The 23,073-nt window shown below is 39.2% G+C and overlaps 2 protein-coding genes across 2 annotated transcripts; both read left to right on the top strand.

Moving 5' to 3' along the window:
• Positions 1 to 4,460: 4,460 nt before the first annotated feature.
• kiss1rb (KISS1 receptor b) lies at positions 4,461 to 8,044 on the top strand (the record flags this gene model as incomplete). The annotated part of the gene is made up of 6 exons (XM_083912187.1): positions 4,461 to 4,680; positions 5,770 to 5,894; positions 6,059 to 6,194; positions 7,128 to 7,366; positions 7,472 to 7,624; positions 7,808 to 8,044. 6 exons carry the CDS (start codon positions 4,461 to 4,463, stop codon positions 8,042 to 8,044), a joined length of 1,110 nt encoding a protein of 369 aa, XP_083768313.1.
• Positions 8,045 to 11,062: 3,018 nt separating this feature from the next.
• On the top strand, positions 11,063 to 18,047 carry psat1 (phosphoserine aminotransferase 1). Its single transcript, XM_083911823.1, has 9 exons — positions 11,063 to 11,209; positions 12,153 to 12,213; positions 12,704 to 12,773; positions 14,200 to 14,405; positions 15,559 to 15,731; positions 16,034 to 16,203; positions 16,593 to 16,721; positions 17,343 to 17,480; positions 17,637 to 18,047. Exons 1-9 carry the CDS (start codon positions 11,153 to 11,155, stop codon positions 17,737 to 17,739), a joined length of 1,107 nt encoding a protein of 368 aa, XP_083767949.1. The 5' UTR covers positions 11,063 to 11,152; the 3' UTR covers positions 17,740 to 18,047.
• The last annotated feature ends 5,026 nt before the right edge of the window (positions 18,048 to 23,073 follow it).

Here is a 23,073-nt window from a genome sequence, read left to right as displayed (position 1 = left end):
ACTACTAACACCAATGGGGCCTTTAGATCCAGAGCTTTTCTCCCTGATAACATCAGCCAGCTGTCCAAGTTTCAATTTAAAAGACGAGATCACCTGAGAGAAAGCTTACCTGCTTCAGTACCTGTTCCTGCTCCCGTCATCACTGCAGTGGCCTCATCTCAAGAAGAACCATCCTTAAATCCTGTCATCCTGGCACTCCTGGTAGAAAAGTCCAAGATGCTGCCCTCTGACTCGTTCGGCTCTATTGTAGGACGGCTTAACAAGCGAGAGATGCATCCACACATCCTGTGTGTGCAGGCTTGGACCAAACAGCAGTCCTGTGACCCACGGAGGCCGCTGCCAGAACACTTTCCCCAAAAAGGTACATAAACAATTAGTGGCTACACTCACAAACACATATAGATTACTTATTGTTCTCTGTCCAAACCACTAGGCTGAAGCAAACTCATGATGAGAAAAACTGTCCTTCAACTCCTGTCAGAGCTCCACTGGGAGACCATCATTATTTTACAGCTTTGATTATTTTAAGATCAAGATATTGTATCACTTTTCTTAAAGCATACTTTAAAGCACTTATGTGACTTCTTACAGGTTGCAACCAACACCTTTAATGCAAGAAATAATGAATGCTTTATAAATCATTGTCAGGATGTGAAAAACCCCCTTTGGCAGATGTATATCTTCACATAAAGATGTACTATCAAGGGAAATCAATAAATAACCAGTTACTCTCGACCTTATTAATGCTATAAACTCTCACTCTCATTTTCAACCGCTTGCCCCTTTCGGGTTTGCGGGGGGGGCTGGAGCCGATCCCAGCTGACATCGGGCGTGAGGCGGGGTACACCCTGGACAGGACGCCAGTCTATCGCAGGGCACATAGAGACAAACAGAGACAGACAACCACTCACACCTACGGGTAATTTAGAGTCATCAATTGACCTAACACGTGCATGTCTTTGGACTGTGGGAGGAAGCCGGAGAACCCAGAGAGAACCCACGCAGACACGGGGTGAACATGCAAAGTACACGCAGAAGGGCCGCAGCCGGGATTCAAACCAGGAACCCTCTTGCTGTGAGGCAACAGTGCTAACCACCACCATGCTATAAAGCAATAATCAATTACAACTTATATTATATATATTAAATTATTATATATTATATATACAAACTTCTCATTAAGTTTTTTGTTCATATATAAATTGTTGAATTTTTTTTTTACTAAACTAAAAATAATGATTTGACAGATTTCTTTCCCACTGACATGTTGGCTCTGCTGCAGTGCCCTTTAATGACACACTAGGTGTATGAGAGCTGTTTCATAACTGACCCGTGTTATGACATGTGTGAGCCACAGAGGAGATGTATAAAGGGGATTCTTTTCTGAATAATGAGGAAACTTGTCTGTGATCTGAAAATTGTTTCCTCTCAACCAAATGAAGAATTTTTTTCTTGAGGTCATGATAAACCAATGAGATGTAAAAAGTGTACATAACATTGCATGATCACATAATTGTGAAATACGAATGCCTTGTTGTATAAATGACAAAATCACCATGTTCTGGTACATAGACCAATCAGGAGATCAATAGTAGATCCTTCACTAATTGTTGTAATGCTTGATCCTGATCCAGGGCAAACCAATGAATGGTTCTTTGAAGACTTGACGGACCTCCAGAGGAAGCTGTTTGTAGGTGCCTCAAAGAAATCAGGAGTCCCGAGGAACTCTCAGACAGCTGGGAAAACTACTCGCCACAACTAATCAGAGCCCACAACTTTACCACTCAGGCAGAAACAAAAAAAGATAACATCAAACTGAAACCAGCGTTTGCATGTTTTTTAGATAGCACTTAGACACACTAAACATTGCTGCAACACCTACAAAGACAAGAACAAAACAAAAACAATAGACTCAATGACTACTAAAAAAAGCCATATGTTCAACTTTTAGAAACCCAACATGCAGAAGATGACAAAAAAATGATGTCTGAAAAAAAATGTCAGCCTAACACACATCCAAACTAAAAGCCCCTTCAGCAGACTTTTTCCACTGTCTGCATATATTGCGATGATGCATTCAGAAAAGGCAGACAATTGAATTTGCCATCTAAAAATTTGAATAATCCAATGAATGATCAAAAAATCCTGTTTAGGTTTCCTTTCTCTCTTTTTTTTTCACCAAAAGAGAAAAAAATGAGAGCAACTGTGATAAAAGTATTCAAAGGCCCCGAACACAACCTGGAGATGTCTGGCAGTGATTTGTGGAGACATTGTAGCTCTGAGCACATTTAAGCTCAACTTAGATTTGTTTGTTGCAACATAATTCCTCTAAAATACCAGTTTTCATTTATTTCGCCTCAAGGTAAAATAAAGTCAACAGATGTGTATGTTTGATGGCCATATTATTATGTCAAAACCCCAACTCAGAAAAATAACATCCGTCATCACTGCACTTGAACACTAACTCGACTTGTGTCATGCTGTGCAATTGGCAAGGTTTGCCACTTGCTACTTTGCAGCGAAGGCCATGAAGTATGTAATGACACCTTTAAAACAGTTTGTTGTGCAGGAGATCAAGCTGTACTGTCACCACGACCCCAGCTGCCTCCATGGTACATTTCTTTTTTCATTTTGTTTTGCAGATTAGCACTAGTCATTATGATTGTCATGACTTCCTTCTCTGTGTTTCTCAAAAGCCTCTTTAGACGCTTTGTATAACCATTTCTAACACATTGTCTTTTAAGTGCTTGGATTTACTCACATTTGTGTTGAATTGCTCGCTTGTCAGGCTGGATTGATGTTGAATGGCTTGGATCAACCAAAATAAAACATTGTTCCACTATGACACATTCAACAAAGACAACAGGCCTTTAAACAATCAAATCAAATCCAAACAAGGAGGCAAAACTTAGGAGCAAACTTAGGGTTCTGGCTTAAGGTAAGCAATCATGTTTAACAGTTGAGAACTGTTTCCTAGTCTGTGTCTTCCACAACCATTGTCCACACATGTCTCCTATTAAATTAGCTGGAGCACAGTGGAAATTTGTATTATGCCGTTGTGGCCTACAGGACACTATTAGGTGGCAGTATTGACACCAAAACAAACAGAAAAACCAAATGCTGGCTCGAAAACAATGATCTCCCATTTTGTATATGAAACAGCTTTAATTGCACAATGTTGATAAAATAAAACACATAGGCTTTGGTTGTGGTTTGATTAGATTGACAAATTTAAACATGTGACAACTATTACCTAAAGATCAGACCATGCTGCTGCTGCTGATTATAATGATGATGATGATGATGGTGATGATGATTATAATGATGATACTGTATATTCAGTTCAAGACTGATGTTTTTCTTGCATCCTAGCAGCTTCACTTGCAACAGAGACACAAAGCAAAGACAAGAAACAAAACAACAGGAAAGAATGTTCTGATAGCATCATCACTGACCTTGTTACATGTGAAAGTCATTTTTTAACACAAAGTTGTTGGCCTCAGGAAGCATATTCATCAGATGCAGTAGAATAGTGATATTTGCGGGATGGATTGAATATTTTGAAGTTGTATGAGGTACTTATCCATAGTCAATGTGTTACCTACAGTATAGTAGGTGACAGTCAGCACACCCCCAGTATAGAGAAGCAGACAGAAATATAACGGGAAGCTAATCAATGGTCTGCTCTGGATGGGGGCAGCAGCTAAACTTATTTTAGCCACCTAAAAAACATCAATATCAGTTTAAGGGTATTCTAAATTTAGAATATCTTCACAGCCTGGGGAACTGAAGCCATTATCCATGTGCTTGTCAAAGCCACTGCATAGACAAAAAAAAGGTAATAAAAAACTAGCTGCAGTCATTTGACAGAGCACCCAGTCCTGGATGATTACAGGTGATGATGATGGTTTAGTTTTAAAGCTCCTTTCGCTCTCTCTCTCTCTCTCTCTCTCTCTCTCTCTCTCTCTCTCTCTCTCTCTCTCTCTCTCTCTCTCTCTCTCTCTCTCTCTCTCTCTCTATCTTGCTTTCACATAAACGCTCACAACGTCAAGTGAGCCCCGTCTCTTCAAAACTCCCCCTCCCCAGTTATAGCGATCTATAACTGGGGTGCTTTCATCTCAGACCTGCAGAGAACAGAACAGCAGCACATCATTGACCAACACAGGACTTAACCTTGCTTTACAGAGAGGAATACTGCAGAAGCAAACCGGCATAACAGGTAAGACAAGCTTATTAAACAAAAAAAAGCTGATATGCTTAAATATTTTTAATTGGCTGTGTCTGATTAAATTAGCAGGTATTCATTTAAAAAGATAAATGATCAATTCTGAATATATTTAAAAGTCCCATTTTAAACTCTTAATACTAATGTACTAGTGTGTAATATTAGCTGAGATACTACCAAATCCAAATATGTTCTTAACGTACCACAGACGTATTCCTGGCCCTGGTTTGTGGAGATGATCCTGGAAGCCGCGGCTAATCACAGTCCAGACTGTGGGTCTGTATGCAACGAGTCCGCAGCTCTGGAGGACCAAGGGCCACCGGTGCTGGTCGATGCCTGGCTGGTCCCCACTTTCTTCAGCCTCATCATGCTGGTCGGCCTGGTCGGGAACTCGCTGGTCATCCATGTGGTCACTAAGCACCAGCAGATGAAGACTGTCACCAACTTTTACATTGGTAATATTTGAGGTGCAGTGACTTGAACTTGAACTTGAAATGTTCAGTGAATGAAATAAGGGAGGTAGGGTGCTCCACACAGGAGCTAATTAACTAGGCTATTAAATGCAGGCTGGGAAGTGGTTTCTGATTGAATAGGATGGAGTATGACACACGTACCGTGTAACCGGAGCTACGATGGTGGAGGGTTATGTCAGACTGCTCTAGAAATAAAGGGGTGGTGTCTGCTCAAGTGGTCTTTGGGTGCACTCGGCTTGACAAAACTTTATGGGAAGACAAGATTTCATTGGGCACGTGTTGTCCCCCAATGATATGACGTGATAACACTGTGACTTTTAGCCTGCTTGGATTGCCTGCGAGCAGTCTTCTTCTTTGCTGCTTTTGCTGGCACATTGCAGCATATCTTGCTGTCTTACCACTACCTCAGTGGAATAGTCTGACACCATTGGTAGGACTGTGTGTGCGGGTACAAGGGTTGGAAGTAACAAAATACCTTTCCATCATTATTGTTGTTGTTGTGTACTTATTAATGCACTGTGTAGCCTACATGTTTTGCAGGTTTCAAATGCCAGGCACACCGCACTGCCTTTTTTGTTCAGACCGAGATTTTATCTGAGTACAAAAAAAACTCCACACGGAACATTAAAGCTCTTATCCACTTTCTGTTGTACTTTGGTTCATCAGTCCATAGAATACAATGTGAAAGTTGCATTAGATTTCATTCCTTTATCAATGGGCAGCTTATCCCAACCAACAACACTGCCTTTGTTCAGCTGCTCCTGTCCTCTTGATGAGTTTAATTTACTTCACCAGGTAATCCAATAATGTTGATAAACCCATCACATGACAGTGACAGTGGCTTGCATTGACATAAAAATAAAGTTACATTTTGGATAAAAAAAACAAACTTGGATGAGAAATCCAAAGACAGGAAAACTGGTTAGTTAGTGAATATGGAACGGCAGAAACCTCAGCACTTACCAATGTTATTGGAACTGATACAGTTAGTTATGGTCTTGTTGTCCCTTTGAATGCATCTCCTGAATTACATTTGTCTATTTAGGAATCACTGCTCTTGTTCTCTTCCAGTTAACCTGGCCACAACTGATATCTTGTTTCTGGTCTGCTGCGTGCCCTTCACTGCTACACTGTACCCTCTGCCCAGCTGGATCTTTGGGGAGTTTATGTGCCGACTGGTGAACTATCTTCAACAAGTGAGACAGCACACACAATGCTACAATACATAATCATTTTTTGAAAGTCCCATGAGATATTGTAGCTTTATGAACATTATGTGCAGAATAACTATTAGACGTACAGCTACCTAAATAATGCAAAAAAAAAACCCAAACAAAACTCTTATTTCCTTGTGTTTCAGGTGACTGCTCAGGCAACCTGTGTCACTCTATCAGCCATGAGTGTGGACCGCTGCTATGTGACTGTCTATCCTCTGCAGTCTCTGCGACACCGCACCCCACGCATGGCTCTGGCTATCTCTGTGTCCATCTGGATAGGTATCACACAAACACACCACACACACATTCACAGCCTTACACACACAATGGCAACAAGACAGGGTGCATGACTTATTGGTTCTGTTTCCCTTTCCATAAACCTCCTTTTTATATTAATTTTTCACTGCAGCCACAAATCTAGAAGGAGCTAATTTTGGTAACTTTGTGGAAGTAAAACATAACTAAAGGTCCACTGTGCAGACTTAAAGAAACAATCCATAAACCAATTAATTAATTCAGATCAAACTAGCCATTCTTTCTGCAATATACTAAACTGTAGAAAAAGGATGCAATGTCTTGAATTTTCGGAAAGGATGTTTTGAAGCTTTGTCATTTGTCAAGATAATTCAAACACTGTTAACAGGAAAGAGCATGCACATTCAAGCAGTAACCGCCATACGTCAGTGTGTTAGGCTGTAGTACTTGCCAACCACGGAAATATTCCCCTACTCCTGTTTAGGTTTTAATGTCTTCTTAATGGACAAAAACGTTGCTGTCCACATTGTCTGTTTTTTGGTTTGAAGAAGGGCTGAGCGATATGAAGATGTATATCATCAAAATTGTATACAAATTTTCATATATATTTTTCAATATAGTTTCTATCGCGAGGTCGCATAAGTCCAGCAGCCAAACTTTACATTCTGATGCTATTTTTGCACTAAAGTACTTAATAAAATGAGAAAAAACTTTTCATTTGTCATGTATTTAATTCAGACAGGGGTATACAAAAACAGGCATTACCATATGGTCTTTTCATATGGACTATTTATTCATTAAATCATGGGAAAACATGCTATATCATGATATATGTATATATATCATTATGGAGATATGAAACGACCTTCACTGAGATAGACGATTTTGGCTATATTGGAGCAGGAGTGAAAGCTCATATGCTCAGATTCACACATTCATGTCCTCTGTCTTCCTTAGGCTCCTTGCTTCTGTCGATACCCGTAGCTGTTTACCAGCGTCTGGAGGCCGGATACTGGTTTGGTCCTCAAATGTACTGCAGTGAGGTCTTCCCCTCGGCCCGCCTCCAGAGAGCCTTCATCATCTACAACTTCCTGGCCGTCTATCTGCTGCCCCTGCTCACCATCACTGCCTGTTACGCCTTCATGCTGAAGCGCATGGGGCAACCCAGTGTGAATCCCATTGACAGCAGCTACCAAGTAAGAGAAAGATAATGGAGTTGCTTTGTTATTTTTCACTCTCATTAAATTCCCAGAGAACAGGATGTGATGCTGATCATTAAAGAAAAGTCTCGCTAACTCCAGCTTCAGGCTCAGGCAGAGCGAGCAGCAGCAGTGCGGGCGCGAGTCTCCCGGATGGTGGTTGTGATGGTGGCCCTGTTCCTTATCTGCTGGGGCCCCATTCAGGTCTGCATCCTCCTGCAAGCTTTTGGCCTCCGCAGTTACGTCCTATACAAGGTGACTTACTCTCCACGGAGGAGAAACTTACTTCTTTGAGATGTGGTGTGGATCTACAGTCTAAAGTTTAGCTCTTTCAGGCAATGACTGGACTGTGGTAGAAGAAATTGATGCTCTCGCTTTAAAAACTGAGCCCCAGATCTATACCTTTGATCTAAGTCTGTCTTAATTTTGCATCCACAGCTGAAGATCTGGGGTCACTGCATGTCTTACTCCAACTCCTCAATCAACCCGCTGGTTTACGCCTTCATGGGGAACAACTTCAGAAAGGCCTTCAAGCACGCCTTCCCCGCTGTATTTAAGTGTCACACAAGAGGGAGAGTCAGGGTGGGAATCATGGACGCAGAGGACGGGGGAGAGATGGATCGACAGGCCCCTAAAAGAGAAGCAGAGATGCACTTTGTTTCATCTGGATCCTAAAGGTCATGCTGGGCATTTGGACACTGTGCGCTCATTGTTTATTTATAGTTTGCCCTAGAGATGAGAGCGGTCTGAAAGTAGTTTTAAACACACACACACCATGTGATCTCTTTAAAAGGACCAACAGCCAGGTGCCTCTCGTGACCCTCACAAGCTGCTGAAATAAAATTATCTTCGTCACGTTTTTCTGACTTAGCTGAAGGACGTAATCAGTTTACTGGGTGTCTAGTCATCAACATGTTTGAGCTCCTTCTTTCACAATTTCTCCAGGAGGTGAAAACAACTGTGTAGGACAAGTATAGTAGGTTAAACTCTGTTTCGAAACTACACAAATTATGCTTGGTCCTTTCTGTTTCTTGTGTATTTGGCTATGTTCTTCTCTCCCAGAGTGACCTGTTTCAGCAAGTTTCACTGCACTGTTTGGTTTGTTTGGGGACTTTTGGTGGAACTTTATCTTTATGCAGCCTGGTTATAGATACTAGCTTTTCTTTGGAGCAGAAAAGCGTACACATACAATCACTTTTTACTGTTTCTTACAAATAGTTTCCTGATTCAGTTACCTTGTCTCGGGGTCATTCCTATGTTCCCACACTCCTATGTTCCCACATTTCTAAAAAACATTTCACTGAAAATAAGGCCCTATGTTCCCACAGCCATATGTTCCCACATTATAAGATTTATTTTAAAAATTAGACCCTATGTATTAGGGTTAAGGTTAGGGTTATGGTTAAAACGCATCCCCGATCCTTCACACTGTGTGATACATCTCAAATGTGGGAACACAGTGTTGTGGAAACATAAGGCTGTGGGAACATATGGCTGTGGGAACAGGGCTGTGGGAACATAAGGCTGTGGGAACAGGGCTGTGGGAACATAAGGTTGTGGGAACATAGGGCTGTGGGAACATAAGGCTGTGGGAACATGGGGTTGTGGGAACATAAGGCTGTGGGAACATAGGGCTGTGGGAACATAAGGCTGTGGGAACATAAGGCTGTGGGAACATAAGGCTGTGGGAACAGGGCTGTGGGAACATAAGGTTACGGGAACATAAGGCTGTGGGAACATAGGGCTGTGGGAACCTAAGGCTGTGGGAACATAATGCTGTGGGAACATAGGCCTGTTGGAACATAGGGCTGTAGGAACATAAGGTTGTGGGAACTTAAGGCTGTGGGAACATAAGGCTGTGGGAACATAGGACTGTTGGAACATAGGGCTGTAGGAACATAAGGTTGTGGGAACATAAGGCTGTGGGAACATAAGGCTGTGGGAACATAGGCCTGTTGGAACATAAGCTTTTGGGAACATAGGACTGTTGGAACATAGGCCTGTTGGAACATAGGGCTGTAGGAACATAAGGTTGTGGGAACATAAGGCTGTGGGAACATAAGGCTGTGGGAACATAGGACTGTTGGAACATAGGGCTGTAGGAACATAAGGTTGTGGGAACATAAGGCTGTGGGAACATAAGGCTGTGGCCTCTGTGCTTACCCACAAATCATTCATGTCCTCTTACCTAAAGACACAGCCTGTATCTTTACAGTAACACTTAATTTGCTGACCAGCACTGATTTTGAAATTTCCAAATTCCTGCATTGATTATTCTGTGATATTGTTAACTAACAGCCAAAGGTTAAAGGCCTACTACTGGATCTTACCTAAATCACTGTTAGGAGAAGTTTGCATGTTACACATTGGGAGACAAAACAATGTTTTATACAAGTTCACCTGCGGCATTATTTATTGTTATGTTGATACAGTGACATTAGGGTTGGCTCATTTAACAGTCTTTTCTGACACTCCATTGTTTACTGTTCCATTAATGGCTGATATTAAAATAGTTTGCCACATTTTTGTGGCATGACGGTGGAACCAATCAGTCCAGATCCAAGTCGAGATTCACCAATGAGGGCCGTTTACCAAACAGACATGTGACACCAGCCGGTGGAAAGGTTGGCTGACAGTTCTGGTTCCTTGTGGTGCCTTTAGGGAATACCGAAAATATGTGTATTCCCAAAGAGAGCATATAAACCATAAATAGCATATAATAAACAAATAAAACTGCAAAATGTGACGCCCTAATAAATCCTTGATTAACAACTTTGTGAAACTATCTTATAACATTAGTCAGGAGCCCATCTAAACATCAAAACAGGGATTTCTTGCTGTAATTATTCCTGCTGTTCATCCTAAACACTGAGAGATCCCTTACAATGAATGTGATGGGGGCCAAACAGTTCTTGTTTTGCACAGAATTGTATTACAAAATTAATCTAAAGCAACTACTGGGCTTCTGAATTAGACAAATCAGGTGAACATCTCTTAAAGTTACAGTGATTGCACCTGCAGATAAACTTTGGAAAACAGTTTTTGCACACAAGGACTGTGGATTGTATCTCCCATGAATCCAATTCAAAGCACATTAAGAAAGGATCTGCTGATGTCCAGTGTGAACAAGAGGAATGATTACAGCTACTGTTTCACTGTATCTACAGACACCAGCCCATGTTTACAGGTTATCTGTAAGCACGTAGAATGTGTTTATGGTGGCCTCTTATGCTACCTATATTCCGGCCTCTGTTGTGTCGACCCTACATAATTACTCCCTATGAATAAATAAACTTGGCCAGTAAATCTCATTATTTGGTCTATAGAGTGTTTTACATGTAGCTACTCTAATTTGTTACAGTTGATACATTTAACAAAATCACTTACGTTTAAAAAAATGAAATGATGTTGATTGTTGTTTATTTGTTTTGTTTTACAGCTGCTTGTTTGTTTTCATATTTCCGGATACATGACGTGTAAAGCAAAATAAAAATGTCAAAATTTCTGCTAAAATGTGTCCGTATTTTTAAAATTGACATTCTAAAATTGCATATATATTTAGAGTAGAGTTTATAATCTACGTACACTCAAATTTACTGTCTACCTTATTTTGTCAGTCGAGAATACGAGTTTACGAGGCGCTCTGAACGCACCATTCTGCACGCACACACAGATAATTGGTGTCCACGCCGACGAGGACAGGAGAGCAGAAGTGCAGCTCGAGCTGAGGGGAACATCGCCCGCGTCGCTGAATCAAACCACCAGGACATCTATTATCACACCATGGAGCAGAAACAAACCATCAACTTTGGCGCCGGACCTGCAAAACTCCCCCAATCCGTAAGTTCAGGTCCTCATTTTGCTTATGTAACTCAAATCTAATAGTGAGAAAAAGCTGAAAAAAACGAGCTAACTTGTTATTTAATGCACCATAGAAAACTGTGAATGTCTCGGTCCTATTCCCCTCTCGTAATGACACGATGGCACATGCGCGCAGTTGTGGGTTAATCACTGCTGGTTTCAGGGCTGTTGTCAGCAGCTGCTCCAACAGGCTGAAAACTGTGCGTTGAGTTGCATCAGCCTCATCCATTCATGTGGAAATCTGCTCCTTTGTGCCTCAGTGGCAGCAGCAGACACCACCTCTAGATGGCAGAAAAAGACCCAACATATCAGAGAAATAAATCACACACATTTCACTGATGAAAGTAGTTTGGTCTCACTCTTAAAGGTGGCCCCCTTTTTAGTTGTGTTTTTATAGTCAAAGTGTTAGACGTGGGGACTCCTTCTAAGAGTCATGTATGTGTTTGGTCCTTTGTATAAAACATATAAGTTTAGGATATATTTACTGCAGAGGTTTTTTAGATCCCAATAAACCTATTGAGGATGATTTGTTAGTGATCAAAGTACGGAAAACAATTAGAAACAAAACAAAACAAATAACTTGGAAAACTGTCATATCTAAACACATCTTCCACATTCTTTAAAAGCTAATACCACGGATCTACAGTGTACAATTGTGCTGTGCTGGCCTTTTTTGGGCTTTGTGTCTGTTATTAGTCTGAGAGACAAATCACAAATCACATTAAAATATGTATTGTATCTGGGTAAAGAGCACTATAGATAAGTGGTAAGATTTACACTTACCACCATGGTTACTGACAAAGACCAAACACATCAGCTCCTATAGTTTGCCTCTGATTTAACTGGAACCTTTACTTTTTAAACTGGCTCATCATCATCATCATCATCATCATCACATCACATGTGGTTCTTCATTTTGCAGGTGCTGCTTCAGGCACAGAAGGAGTTTCTCAGCTACAGTGGCCTCGGTATTAGCGTGCTCGGTGAGTTAACTGTTGTCTTTTGTTACCTTTTTTTTTTACCTTTTATTAAAGAATTTGGACTGTCTCACACTCAACATTTTAATTTAAGCGTGCTTATGCGTTAGTGTACGTTTTTAAGGTCTATGTTCTAAGCAATTTCCCTAAAGTACACTTTATCTTGGCTTTAGATAAGTTCTATTAAAGTTACTATGAGACAAAAAAACTGGACATTGAGAGATCTCTTTATAATGCACTTTAAATGGAAGTGATGCATTCCAAAGTTTAAATATGAGGCTTTAGCAGTCTGAATTAAACAAATCCAATAGATGTCTCCCAAATTTACAGTGCATTAGTATAACAATAACCCTTTGTTTCCCTGAGGAAGGTTTCACTAAAAAGCTGTGCATCGACAGTATCATCTGCCCCTAAAAAAATCCTATTTTCTAAGAGGTTCATAAATGTCAATGATGGTGAGATTAAATTGAAATGTTTTTGATTGTGTTTAAACCAGAGATGAGTCACCGATCAGCAGACTTCAACAAAATCCTCGACAAAACGGAGGGCCTCTTGAGAGAGCTGCTGTAAGTGCTGCCTTTTGTTGTTTCAGATAACTTCTACTGTATTATCCTCCTTCGCTCCTCTTTCCTGCAGCACCAAACTTAAATACAACCACACTTTAACAGACAAAAGGACACTAATACATTATATTTTCTTTCACATAGGCAATATGTAAGTCATACACCTTTTGGAAACCGATGGCACCATCATACTCGGGAATTCTGAAGAGAAGTTCTTGTATAGAAAACTTATGTAAAAATATGATTAATGTGACGTGTAGGGTTATGGGAAAGATTATATTGCCACATTAATAATTACCTGTACATGTTCCTTCAAGTGTCTGTTTTCTCAGCCCACTGAACTGCTGAATGCCAAAAAGGTTTAGGGTTGGGCTGTCATGTCGTGTTTGTCTGTCAACTAAGTAGGTGTGTTATAAGAGATTCGTCAGGAAGCATTGAACATGACTGCTCTTTGAAATCTATCCCAATGTTGTCATATTTAATGGATTCAAGTACTTTTATTATTAGGGATTGTTCTGAATTTATATTTCACCAAAAACAAGCCGTTGTAGTTGGGTGGAGAAGATGATTGAGAAGCCTTGTAGGACTCATACACTTATACCAATTCATAAAAGTTGCAGTTAGAGCAAGTACAGTTTTGTGTTCAAATGTTTCTGCTAATATGTCAATAAATTATCGATTACAGCTTTGAATGTACCTCTTTTGCACAGACAGCATTTTCTGTGAAAGGAACAAAGGAAGTTGCTGCTTCAGAACTTTTAAGGTGTATATTTTATCTGTCCCTATCAAATACACGCTCACTTGGTAAGTTCATAGGGAATACTAATAACATCACTATATTAATACACACAAAAGAATAATGTATATACTTTGCAAATGTGGCAAATGTTAGCAATTTAAAAGTTGAATTATCTAAACATATAGCTATAGATACCATAAATAATTACAAAGAAAATGGCAAGCTAAACTAGAAATTTACATACCCTTATTATATTCATGACAATCAGATGATAGTGGCTTTGATTTGTACAATAATATTTTTAAAATAACATCTTTCACGCTTAAATGTCAGTAATTTAAAATAATCACAGGTTGATTGTATTTAAAGGGAAATTGTTTTTTGTATGGCAATGTTCATGGTAGATGCTGATTTCATTCTGAAAGAAACAGACAACACCAAGTGAATTTAAATCTACTTTTTAAATGCATTGAATAATCTTTTATGCATACCAACATTTGCTTTACTATTTGCAGTAAATGCACTAGAAAGCTATTGAAAACAATGAATTCTATATTTCATCCACACTAGTGTGTCAAATACTGAGACACTGTTTCTGTTGTAGATATTTTGCAAATCTCTGTTGGTAAGAAGATAATCAGTCTATGTCCTGTTAGCAGTGTTAAACACAGTGAACTTTTGTCTTCACAGAAACATCCCAGACAACTATAAGGTGATGTTCCTGCAGGGCGGCGGGTCTGGGCAGTTCAGCGCCGTTCCTCTCAACCTGATTGGCCTTAAAGAGGACAGGAGCGCCGATTACCTGGTGACCGGCACATGGTCAGCAAAAGCAGCAAAAGAAGCAGAGAAATACGGCAAAGTCAACATTGTCCACCCGAAGCTGGATAGTTACACAAGTAAGACTGTGTGCATGTTGTTAACGCAGAGGCAGATTAATAATTTGTCTCTTCTAACAAAAAGAAGAAAGAAAGAATCCACAGCCACAACAACCATTTGTTTTAACAGCAAGAAGCTTCTATTAGTGACAAGGTTTAGCTTTTGTAACTCGTCATTTCTAGGATAACATGACACATTTCTAATTTACTTTTAAAGTTTGATTTAATAATCACATCAAAAAATAGTTTCAGCCTATGAAATGGTCTTTCCCTCTGCATAAAGACAGTCCATCTGCAAACCCTGGCTGTGCACCCAGGCTGTTGCATAATAAACAATGGAGCCGACTACCAATGAATGCAGGCAGCCTCTTCCGCGTGGTTGGGTCCACTTGAGGTTTCCAGTGGAGTTCATAATGCTTGGAGGCAATTTTTTACAGCAGTTTGGAATTAAATGTAAAATTAATTTAATTGGACACGTGGAGTATGTAATCCAGAATCAAAATGGTTTTAAAACAGGTTTGTATTAAATAACTTTTCTTACAGAGTCTGACACGCTCTCTAAAGTCCCTTCAGGGGGCCTCACCTTTTATACAGTCATCAAAGAAACAGAAAAAAAAAGTTTACGACCCAGAATAACACTTCATTCATCTTCACAACCCTTTTGGTGACAGGCTCTTTAGTCTTATTTGCGTATTATTACGTATGAAGTTTGTTTAACTGCATAAGAATTGCGTCGACATGTCACATGAAAAAAACATCAGGCTCCAAGTTATGCGTTTGTGTTTTGGCTAGAGGTCATCCGGCCAATCAGTGTCCTGTGAGGAGCAACTGGAAGTTGAGGGGGGAGAAGGGGTGTGACGAGGACATGTGAGAGACTGCCTGTTGAAACCAAAATGGCGGCTCCTAAAGAGGTTAGCTTAGATGCTGCAATAGCTTTAGTTTTATCAGAACTGGAGAGTTTTTCTTCATTAAAAGAAGAGAACGGCACTGAAGGTTGTTTTTTCGATGGAAAAAATGTTTTCTCTCTTCTCCTGATTGACTTTGGCGAGAGTTTGATAGACAGATGGTTCATTCAATCACCTGCATGGTATGTTTTGAAAGCACCCGTCCTTTCACAATGATAGTTTTATGTGACAAACAAGTCAGGTTAATGTTCTGTTGTTGCTCCCTCCAGAAATCCCCGACTCCAGCAGCTGGACCCTGAATCCCTCGGCCTCCTACGTGTACTACTGCTGCAATGAGACGGTCCACGGCGTTGAGTACAACTTCACACCTGAAACAAACGGAGTGATCCTTGTCAGCGACATGTCCTCCAACTTCCTGTCTCGACCTGTGGACGTGTCGAAGGTGAGGAAGAATGATACTAAATAAAATATTCCGCTCTCCCCAAACTCCCACATTGACGGTAGTAAGTGGAAATTTGCACCCATGTCATCATCCATGCATAAGCCAAAACAAGACCAAAGAAATACTGCTGTATATACAATTATATAAATATTCAAAAGAGCTACCGCGCAGAGAATAAACTCTTTTACTTGGGTCAAAACACAGTTGCAACTCATGTTGTTCCCCCGGAGCCAAATGTGACAGTTTTTGAGTCTATAGTGTGGATATAGACATTTTAATATCATTCCTCTTGAATTGTGTAGTTTGGGCTTATTTTTGCCGGAGCGCAGAAGAACGTGGGCTGTGCTGGCGTAACTGTGGTCATCGTGCGAGAGGACTTGTTAGGCCACACTCTGAAAGAGTGTCCAATTGTCCTGGACTACAAGGTGCAGGCTGACATGAACTCCCTCTACAACACACCGCCATGTTTCAGGTACAGACTGACCTCTGTTTTTATCGTTGGACGCGCTCAAGTTTTGCAATTTCAAAAAAAAAAAACATGGTGGCCTTGTTAATGATTTCCATGTGTCTCCTGGAATTAGAGATTCACCAGACACGTTTTAAAGGTATAGTTCAGCATTTTAGGAAATGTGCTTATTTCATTTCTTACTGAGAGTTAGATGAGAAAAACAATACCACTCACTTCAGAGTAGTATTAATTTTCTCATCTAACTCTCAGTCAAAAAGCAAATAGCTCATTTTGCAAACTACTACTACTGGGATCACACCAACGCCAAATCAGGTCACGGTTGGTAAATATTGAGCTTGTTTTTTAAAGGATAAAAATATTTCACAATAATTAATATAAGTTTGTCTGTGTAGCATCTACATCATGGGTCTGGTTCTGGAGTGGATTAAGAACAACGGCGGCAGCGCTGCCATGGAGACGCTCAACAAGCAGAAGTCCAGCATGATTTATGACCTCATCAACGCGTCTAATGGTTTCTATGAGTAAGTATCACAAAACTTTGGTGGCAGATGTTGAAATAGGAAATTCAGTGAAGGTCAAAACTCTCTGGTAATCTTAACCATCAGTTCTGTTCAAGGTCCACAGGTTTAAAACTTTAATCTGCCTCTATCAGCGTGAAAAAGTGTATACTGCCTCTTCAACTTGTGGTTCAAAAAATATGTAATGAGGAGTGAAATGCACAAAATCGAACAGAATTAAGCTCTCGTTAGACCACACAATGATGAATTACTGTTTATACTTACGTTTTATCTTTAACTTGAAAAACTCTCTATGTTAGAAGGCTACTGTACAGGTCAGCAAAGTTGTGCGCCCTCACACAGTCACTTTTCAAAATAAAACCATGAAAGACGTCAATCACTCGATATGAAATGTAGACAAAACTTGTGTGCCTATCGAGGTGTAAAATAAACAAAATGCTTATTTTATTTTTGGTTATACTGTGCTTCAATTTCCTTGCCCTTTTCACATAAATCACCTTCAAAATAAGAGCTCTCTTACAGCTAAACTAAAGGTAATTTGGTATACAATGAAGGAAATGTATTTATAATATTTAAGTAACATAAAGAAATATTAAACTTAGAACTGCTTACTGCTGTGCCCAGGTGTCCTGTAGATGTGGCTTGTCGAAGCCGCATGAACGTACCATTCCGTGTGGGGAAGAAAGAGGGAGACGAAGCCTTGGAAAAGGAGTTTCTGGCTGGCGCATCCAAACGTGGAATGATATCGCTGAAAGGACACAGGTTAGCCAAACATTTTTAGTAGAGAGAACGCTGACTTTTCTTCTATCAGTAAGGAGTATGTAAACTTGGACATGAACACTGGGAGTTGGATAATGGATTTGTTTTCTTGTAATGACTCTTTGTAGACCTCAAACATCACTGTGTCTCCCCCTGCAGGTCAGTTGGAGGAATCCGTGCATCTCTTTACAATGCTGTAACACTGGAGGACACCGAAGCCCTGGCCTCCTATATGAAGGAATTCCTAAAAGAGCACCAATAAACCAGGCCAGTCTAAAAGTCAGCTGATGCCGCACCATGGAATTTGATTACTCCGGTACAGTTTAAAAAAACTCTAGTTGAGATCCATGTTGGATCTGGAAGGTGCACCTTTTTAGATGTGTTTTGTAAAACCAGTTCATTGTCTCTAATAAGGTTTAACCACTACAGTCGCCAGTAATGTCTTAATTACATCTGTGATTCATAGAATTACTATTTTAATGAATTTGTTGACTAACTAACAGTGCTTTAATGTACATACTGTAGGTAATTCTTGTTACTTGTGATATATTTACATTCCAGTAAACCTAACTTGGCAATATTTACTTTTTTCAGCGTCATTTCTTATCTTGAGTGCTGTTTTTTATGGACCACATTTTCTCATTTAAAACCAAATATGGATGAATTAAATCAATGTGAATGAGTGGTCTGAGAACACAGAGAGGCAGTGTTACACAACCAAACTGAACAGATTCAAGATGTTTATTGTCATATGTTCAGTTAAGACAGACGTCACACTGCACAATGAAATTCTTACTTTGCACATCTCCCTGGTCACAAAGAAAGTAAAAATGAAATAAAAATATTAATTTAACTAAACAGTGTCAGAAATAGAATTTTAAAAAGGCTACAATAAAATTTAAGTTAAAAATGCACAGACTAAAAATAAAACAAAATTGAAAATGAAAAGATGGAATCTTAGAACAGATCCAAGGACAAGACTGGACTAATAATGGACTCCCTGCTGTATACATTTATACCAATGTGATCTGGTTACATTGGTTAATCTACCACTTAAGGGTTGGTTCACCAAACTTTCTTGTGGTATTTAGGCGTGCAGACAAGTTTCAAGATGTTGATGTCTGAGATTTCCTCCATCCTGAAACAATGGAGGAGCTCACTTTTATACTTTTAATGTCATTAAGTAAAAAGCAAAGGAAAAATTGGGGCATAATAATCAGTTTTTGTTTTATTTACAGACCCCACAGTTTAAAAAAAAAGGCCTCTACCAAACGACTGAGATGTTGCTTCATGGTATTTGTAAAACAAAGTAATAAATATAAAAAACGCAAACCATGTAGGCCTACTCTTAATAGTAAAACTTAAATAATCAATTTGTTACCATAGGTTTAGTAGAATTGCCAGTACTATTATGTCATTGTCTTTATTCAAGATAATTAACATTACTTTGAAAGCCTCTCCGAAACGCTCAAAACTAATTTCATCATCAAACATATGATGGAATAATATTAAATATGTTATTAACACATTATTAGCAATAATCCTAAGATTTTATTTTTTTTCAAAAAAATTGTAAATTTACTATCTTAGCATTTCTACCTTTTATCACTTACAACAATTCAACCAGCATGTTTTTAGATAAAAAAATCATAAATCCATTCTTATGAAAATGTTTCAGCATGACGGAGGCATCGGTATCTATCAGCATCGGCCTAAATGTTTTTTTAATATGAACACCTATCTTACTGAACATAAAATGGTGCCTGGGGTGATTTTAAAATGGTGTCATAGCTATTTCTTTTTAATTTTTATTACTTTATTTAAACGGTCAGCATTGACTGAAACTGAACATACAGTACTACCGGTACTTAAAAAAGTAATGAATATTTCTTTACTTATTCTGAATGGTCAGCATTGGACTGATACTGAATATGATGTTTATTTTTATTTTCTCAGTGTTCATTTCTAGAATTGGTATACAATGTAATATACGTTGTATAAAGTTATGTGTCATCATAGTACTGTATGCAGAGTCCTATCAAGGGACAATCCACATAGAAAAGGTCTATTTTCATTCCAGTTTAAAAAGTCACTACTGTGTATCGGTAATCTGTGATTATTTTATTTCCCTTCTAAAATCAACATCATTTTTAAAAATCCCATATCGGTCGGGCCATGAATCAATATGCCAATCTTTGTTGTGTTGTTACTCTTAAATAATAATATGCAGCACAACTTTACAAGCACAGTAAGTCTTTTGTCTGTGAGGTTAAGCAGTCACCTCCTGCTACTTCTCTGCCCGCTGACAGCAAAAGCAGCTCTGTATGTAGGAGTGAACAGGTCTACATAACATCAGCAGGGCGGCAGGATGGCTTCATGGTGAGAGAGACCGTCCTCCATCTGGATGTCCGGAGGCCAGTTCCCTGCTGCCTTCATCCCGCTGAGGCTGTTGTTCAGTTAGACAGTGTAGCCGTACCAGCTCCACGGGCAATGAGCGTATCTGACCTTGACCCTTGACCTCCCAAGCAAAACGAGAAAGAGACAGCAAAACGAGAATTTTGGTACAGTGATCACCTACGTAGCTTATCCTTACAGGCTACCAAATACCAAATGACTATGTAGGTTTGCTACATAATGACTTCTCTATTATGACGGGATTGTATGAGTTGGTGTTCAATTTATTTTTGTGACTCTTCTGAGTGTCTATTTCATCACTTTATCTGCAAAAAACTACAACATGGGGCCTCTGGCTTGTGAAAGACCCAAATTTATTCTAATTGAAATAATGTCTTAGAACAAGTTTGATTTGAACATGTTGAAAATGGGAAGACATCACATGCATGTCCCCATGTTTTCCATCTATATCTGAAAAAAATATAATAATGCATATCATAAATATACAAACCTGATCATTTTTTATTCAAAGAGCACTTTCAAAACCCAGATTAAAAGGTGTTTCATACAAGGCAAACTATCAAAAATCTGTTTAAATTTAAATCAAATGTAGAAACCATAAGTGACAAAAAATAAGACCTGGAGCAGAATAAAATGGGTCAAACAAAAAGATTAAAGAGAAAAATAAAAGCTTAGTTAAAATGCAGATAGAACCTCTACATAAAAGTTTGATTTAAGAAGAGATTCAAAAATATATTTAATATTTAGTCTCAGCCACATGTGCTCCTAACCAGCTTGAACAAAGATTAAACTAAATGTTTTGCAGCAAATGACCTCTAGGTGGAAGTGTCCATCAAGAAATGTCAGGTGATCTGACTCATCTCATCCAGTAGGGCTTATTGGCAAGAAATGTATTAAATCATGTTGCCAAAGCACAAACATAAATATATTGACAGCATATGTTAGATAACATAATAGAATAATACTAGCGTCCAATAATAGACAACATGGATATTGAAACGCAACAATCATAAATAAAACATGTATTGGAACAACTAATTACTTATGAGTCACTTCACAAGATATTCATAGTATTGTATTCACACACACACACACACACACACACACACACACACACACACACACACACACACACACACTGATTTGTGCGATTTCCTCTAAGGTCAACTCACCACCTCAGGCAAAGGGTTCCCAACTAAAGAACAAAATTAGTATCCATTCAAAAAATGTTCAATTTCTATCAATCCTTATTATTCTACAGAAAATACTGTATATCCATATTGGACGCAGAAAGCATGTTTTTTTGCGGTTATTGTTGCGAGGAACATGATAATACACTTTATAAGAGCTGGACATTTTAAAATGATTTACAGGAAAAACTCTCCTGGCATGTAAAAAGGCTATTAGTGTGGAGTGGGCATGATGTTAATAGAGCATGAGATACACCGTTTTGTCAGCGCTTTTCTCTTTCATGCTTCAAAACTATCAGTGCATGAATGGTTGTATGGGTTGAATAAGTGAGAATTAAACTATTGACCTTGTAGCCTCTCAAAACTTTTTTAGGCTCTGTATTATGTTGCAGCCCACTTCTGTAGAAGCAAGATCCTTTATGTGATATTTCCCATTAAGTTCTTTTTTCCCCCACATCTTTTTAATATACCCCTTGAAAACATCAATGGTGGGGGACCATGAACTGTGACTTCAGACACGGACTCTTTTGAGTCTGAACAAAAAAAAAGCAAGTAGCTATTCCTACTTTCATTTTGAAATGTAATGAAACACAAGGTAAAGTTGATCTAGGAGTTATTATTTTATATAACATCCAGGATGATTCTTTCCAAAAAGTAATTTTGGCTGTTAGCAAATATCAATACCAAGAGCAGGGGAGAGAGTCTGAATGCTGGTGTTGACTGTGGATCCCCAGAGCGGGAGATGTTGGACCTGCTGTGAAGGTTTGTGTGCTGAAAGCTAAATTTTTTTGCCAGGCTCAGGTATTGCTTTAAGCCAGATGAGTTTTCTTTCAGTAAGATCAGAGACCACCTCATCATTTTCTTTACATTCATATCAACAGCTTTCTAAAACTTTCAGTAACAGCTTCTCTTAGTTCATGGTCATCTTCCCATTGGCTGCAGCAATTAAAGTCATCAATGAACCTTTCTTTGCAATCTCCTGTTGGAGCCACAGGGGCATGACCGCACGTAAGATCCTTCAACTCCATCTGTAGCTTGTAGTTTGAATTGGTGGCGCTTCTTCAATGTACCAAGAACCGAGAATCTGGATATTGAGCCGCTGTGTCACCACAAATGGTTATGCTAATTTAGCTTTTATCCTGTGTTTATAGCTCAGCTTCTAGTTTATCTCCTGCCACCTCATACCCATGGTGCTTTAAAACATAAGAAGAGGATGTATATTGGTGTTTGTATCAACGCCTAGTGCAACTTTGGAGCTAGCAGCTCTGTGAAACTGAAGTTAGAGTTAGGGTAAGAGCAAGGGAAATACAGAACTGGGATAAAGCCTGACATCTGTGTGTGGCCGCAGGATTCTCGTGCCCACTGTTGATCTGTTTTCTGACACTGCTATTTTTAGTTGTAGTAGATTTGCCACAGCTTTTAACTTAACAATGACTCGACCAGTGTACCGATGCATTACGCGTTCCACTTCGCACAAGCTTCACCGATGACGGTTTATTAATTTCCTGCAAGAGCAACATAAAGCTAACAAATGGTCTTTGGTATTAACAAGTCCAGTGAGCTCCTCCAGAGCTAAAATATACGCAGACGTGACCTCTAGGTCAGTGACCATTAGTTATGTTTGTCTATTCTTTTAGAAAAAGTTTCACCACACAGTCGACACAAGTCCTTTCATATTTTTTGCAGCTTTTTCTTTTGTGAAACCACTAACCAAGTAGTTTTTGCAAGCGGTGATTTTGATTGATTTTCCCTACCAATCGCATGTTAACATGCCCGCAGTGACAACATATTTGTGTTTAGCAGGAATAATGTTTATCATGTTGATCATCCTAGCTTGGTTTAATATCATACTAACATTCACTATTTAAACTAAAACACTAAACACAAAGTATACCTAAGACTGAATGTCGTTAAAAATCAGGTCAAACTTTCAATGACATGAAAGTTTGATCTGATGATAGGTGCTAGATAAAAGGGAAGGGGATCGTCAA

The sequence above is a fragment of the Echiichthys vipera genome (assembly GCF_963691815.1).
Source record: "Echiichthys vipera genome assembly, chromosome: 4".
NCBI classification, from domain to species: Eukaryota; Metazoa; Chordata; class Actinopteri; order Perciformes; family Trachinidae; genus Echiichthys; species Echiichthys vipera.
The sequence above is the reverse complement of the archived record's forward strand: the minus strand, read 5'-3'. Positions and strand labels throughout refer to the sequence as shown.

What these genes read in the sequence shown, in the direction of transcription:
- psat1 (XM_083911823.1), top strand. Translation starts at nt 11,153, where the DNA reads ATGGAGCAGAAACAAACCATCAACTTTGGCGCCGGACCTGCAAAACTC. An exon ending in CCTCGGTATTAGCGTGCTCG is followed by an intron (nt 12,214 to 12,703) that starts GTGAGTTAACTG and finishes TGTTTAAACCAG; the next exon opens with AGATGAGTCACCGATCAGCA. An exon ending in AACACACCGCCATGTTTCAG is followed by an intron (nt 16,204 to 16,592) that starts GTACAGACTGAC and finishes TTGTCTGTGTAG; the next exon opens with CATCTACATCATGGGTCTGG.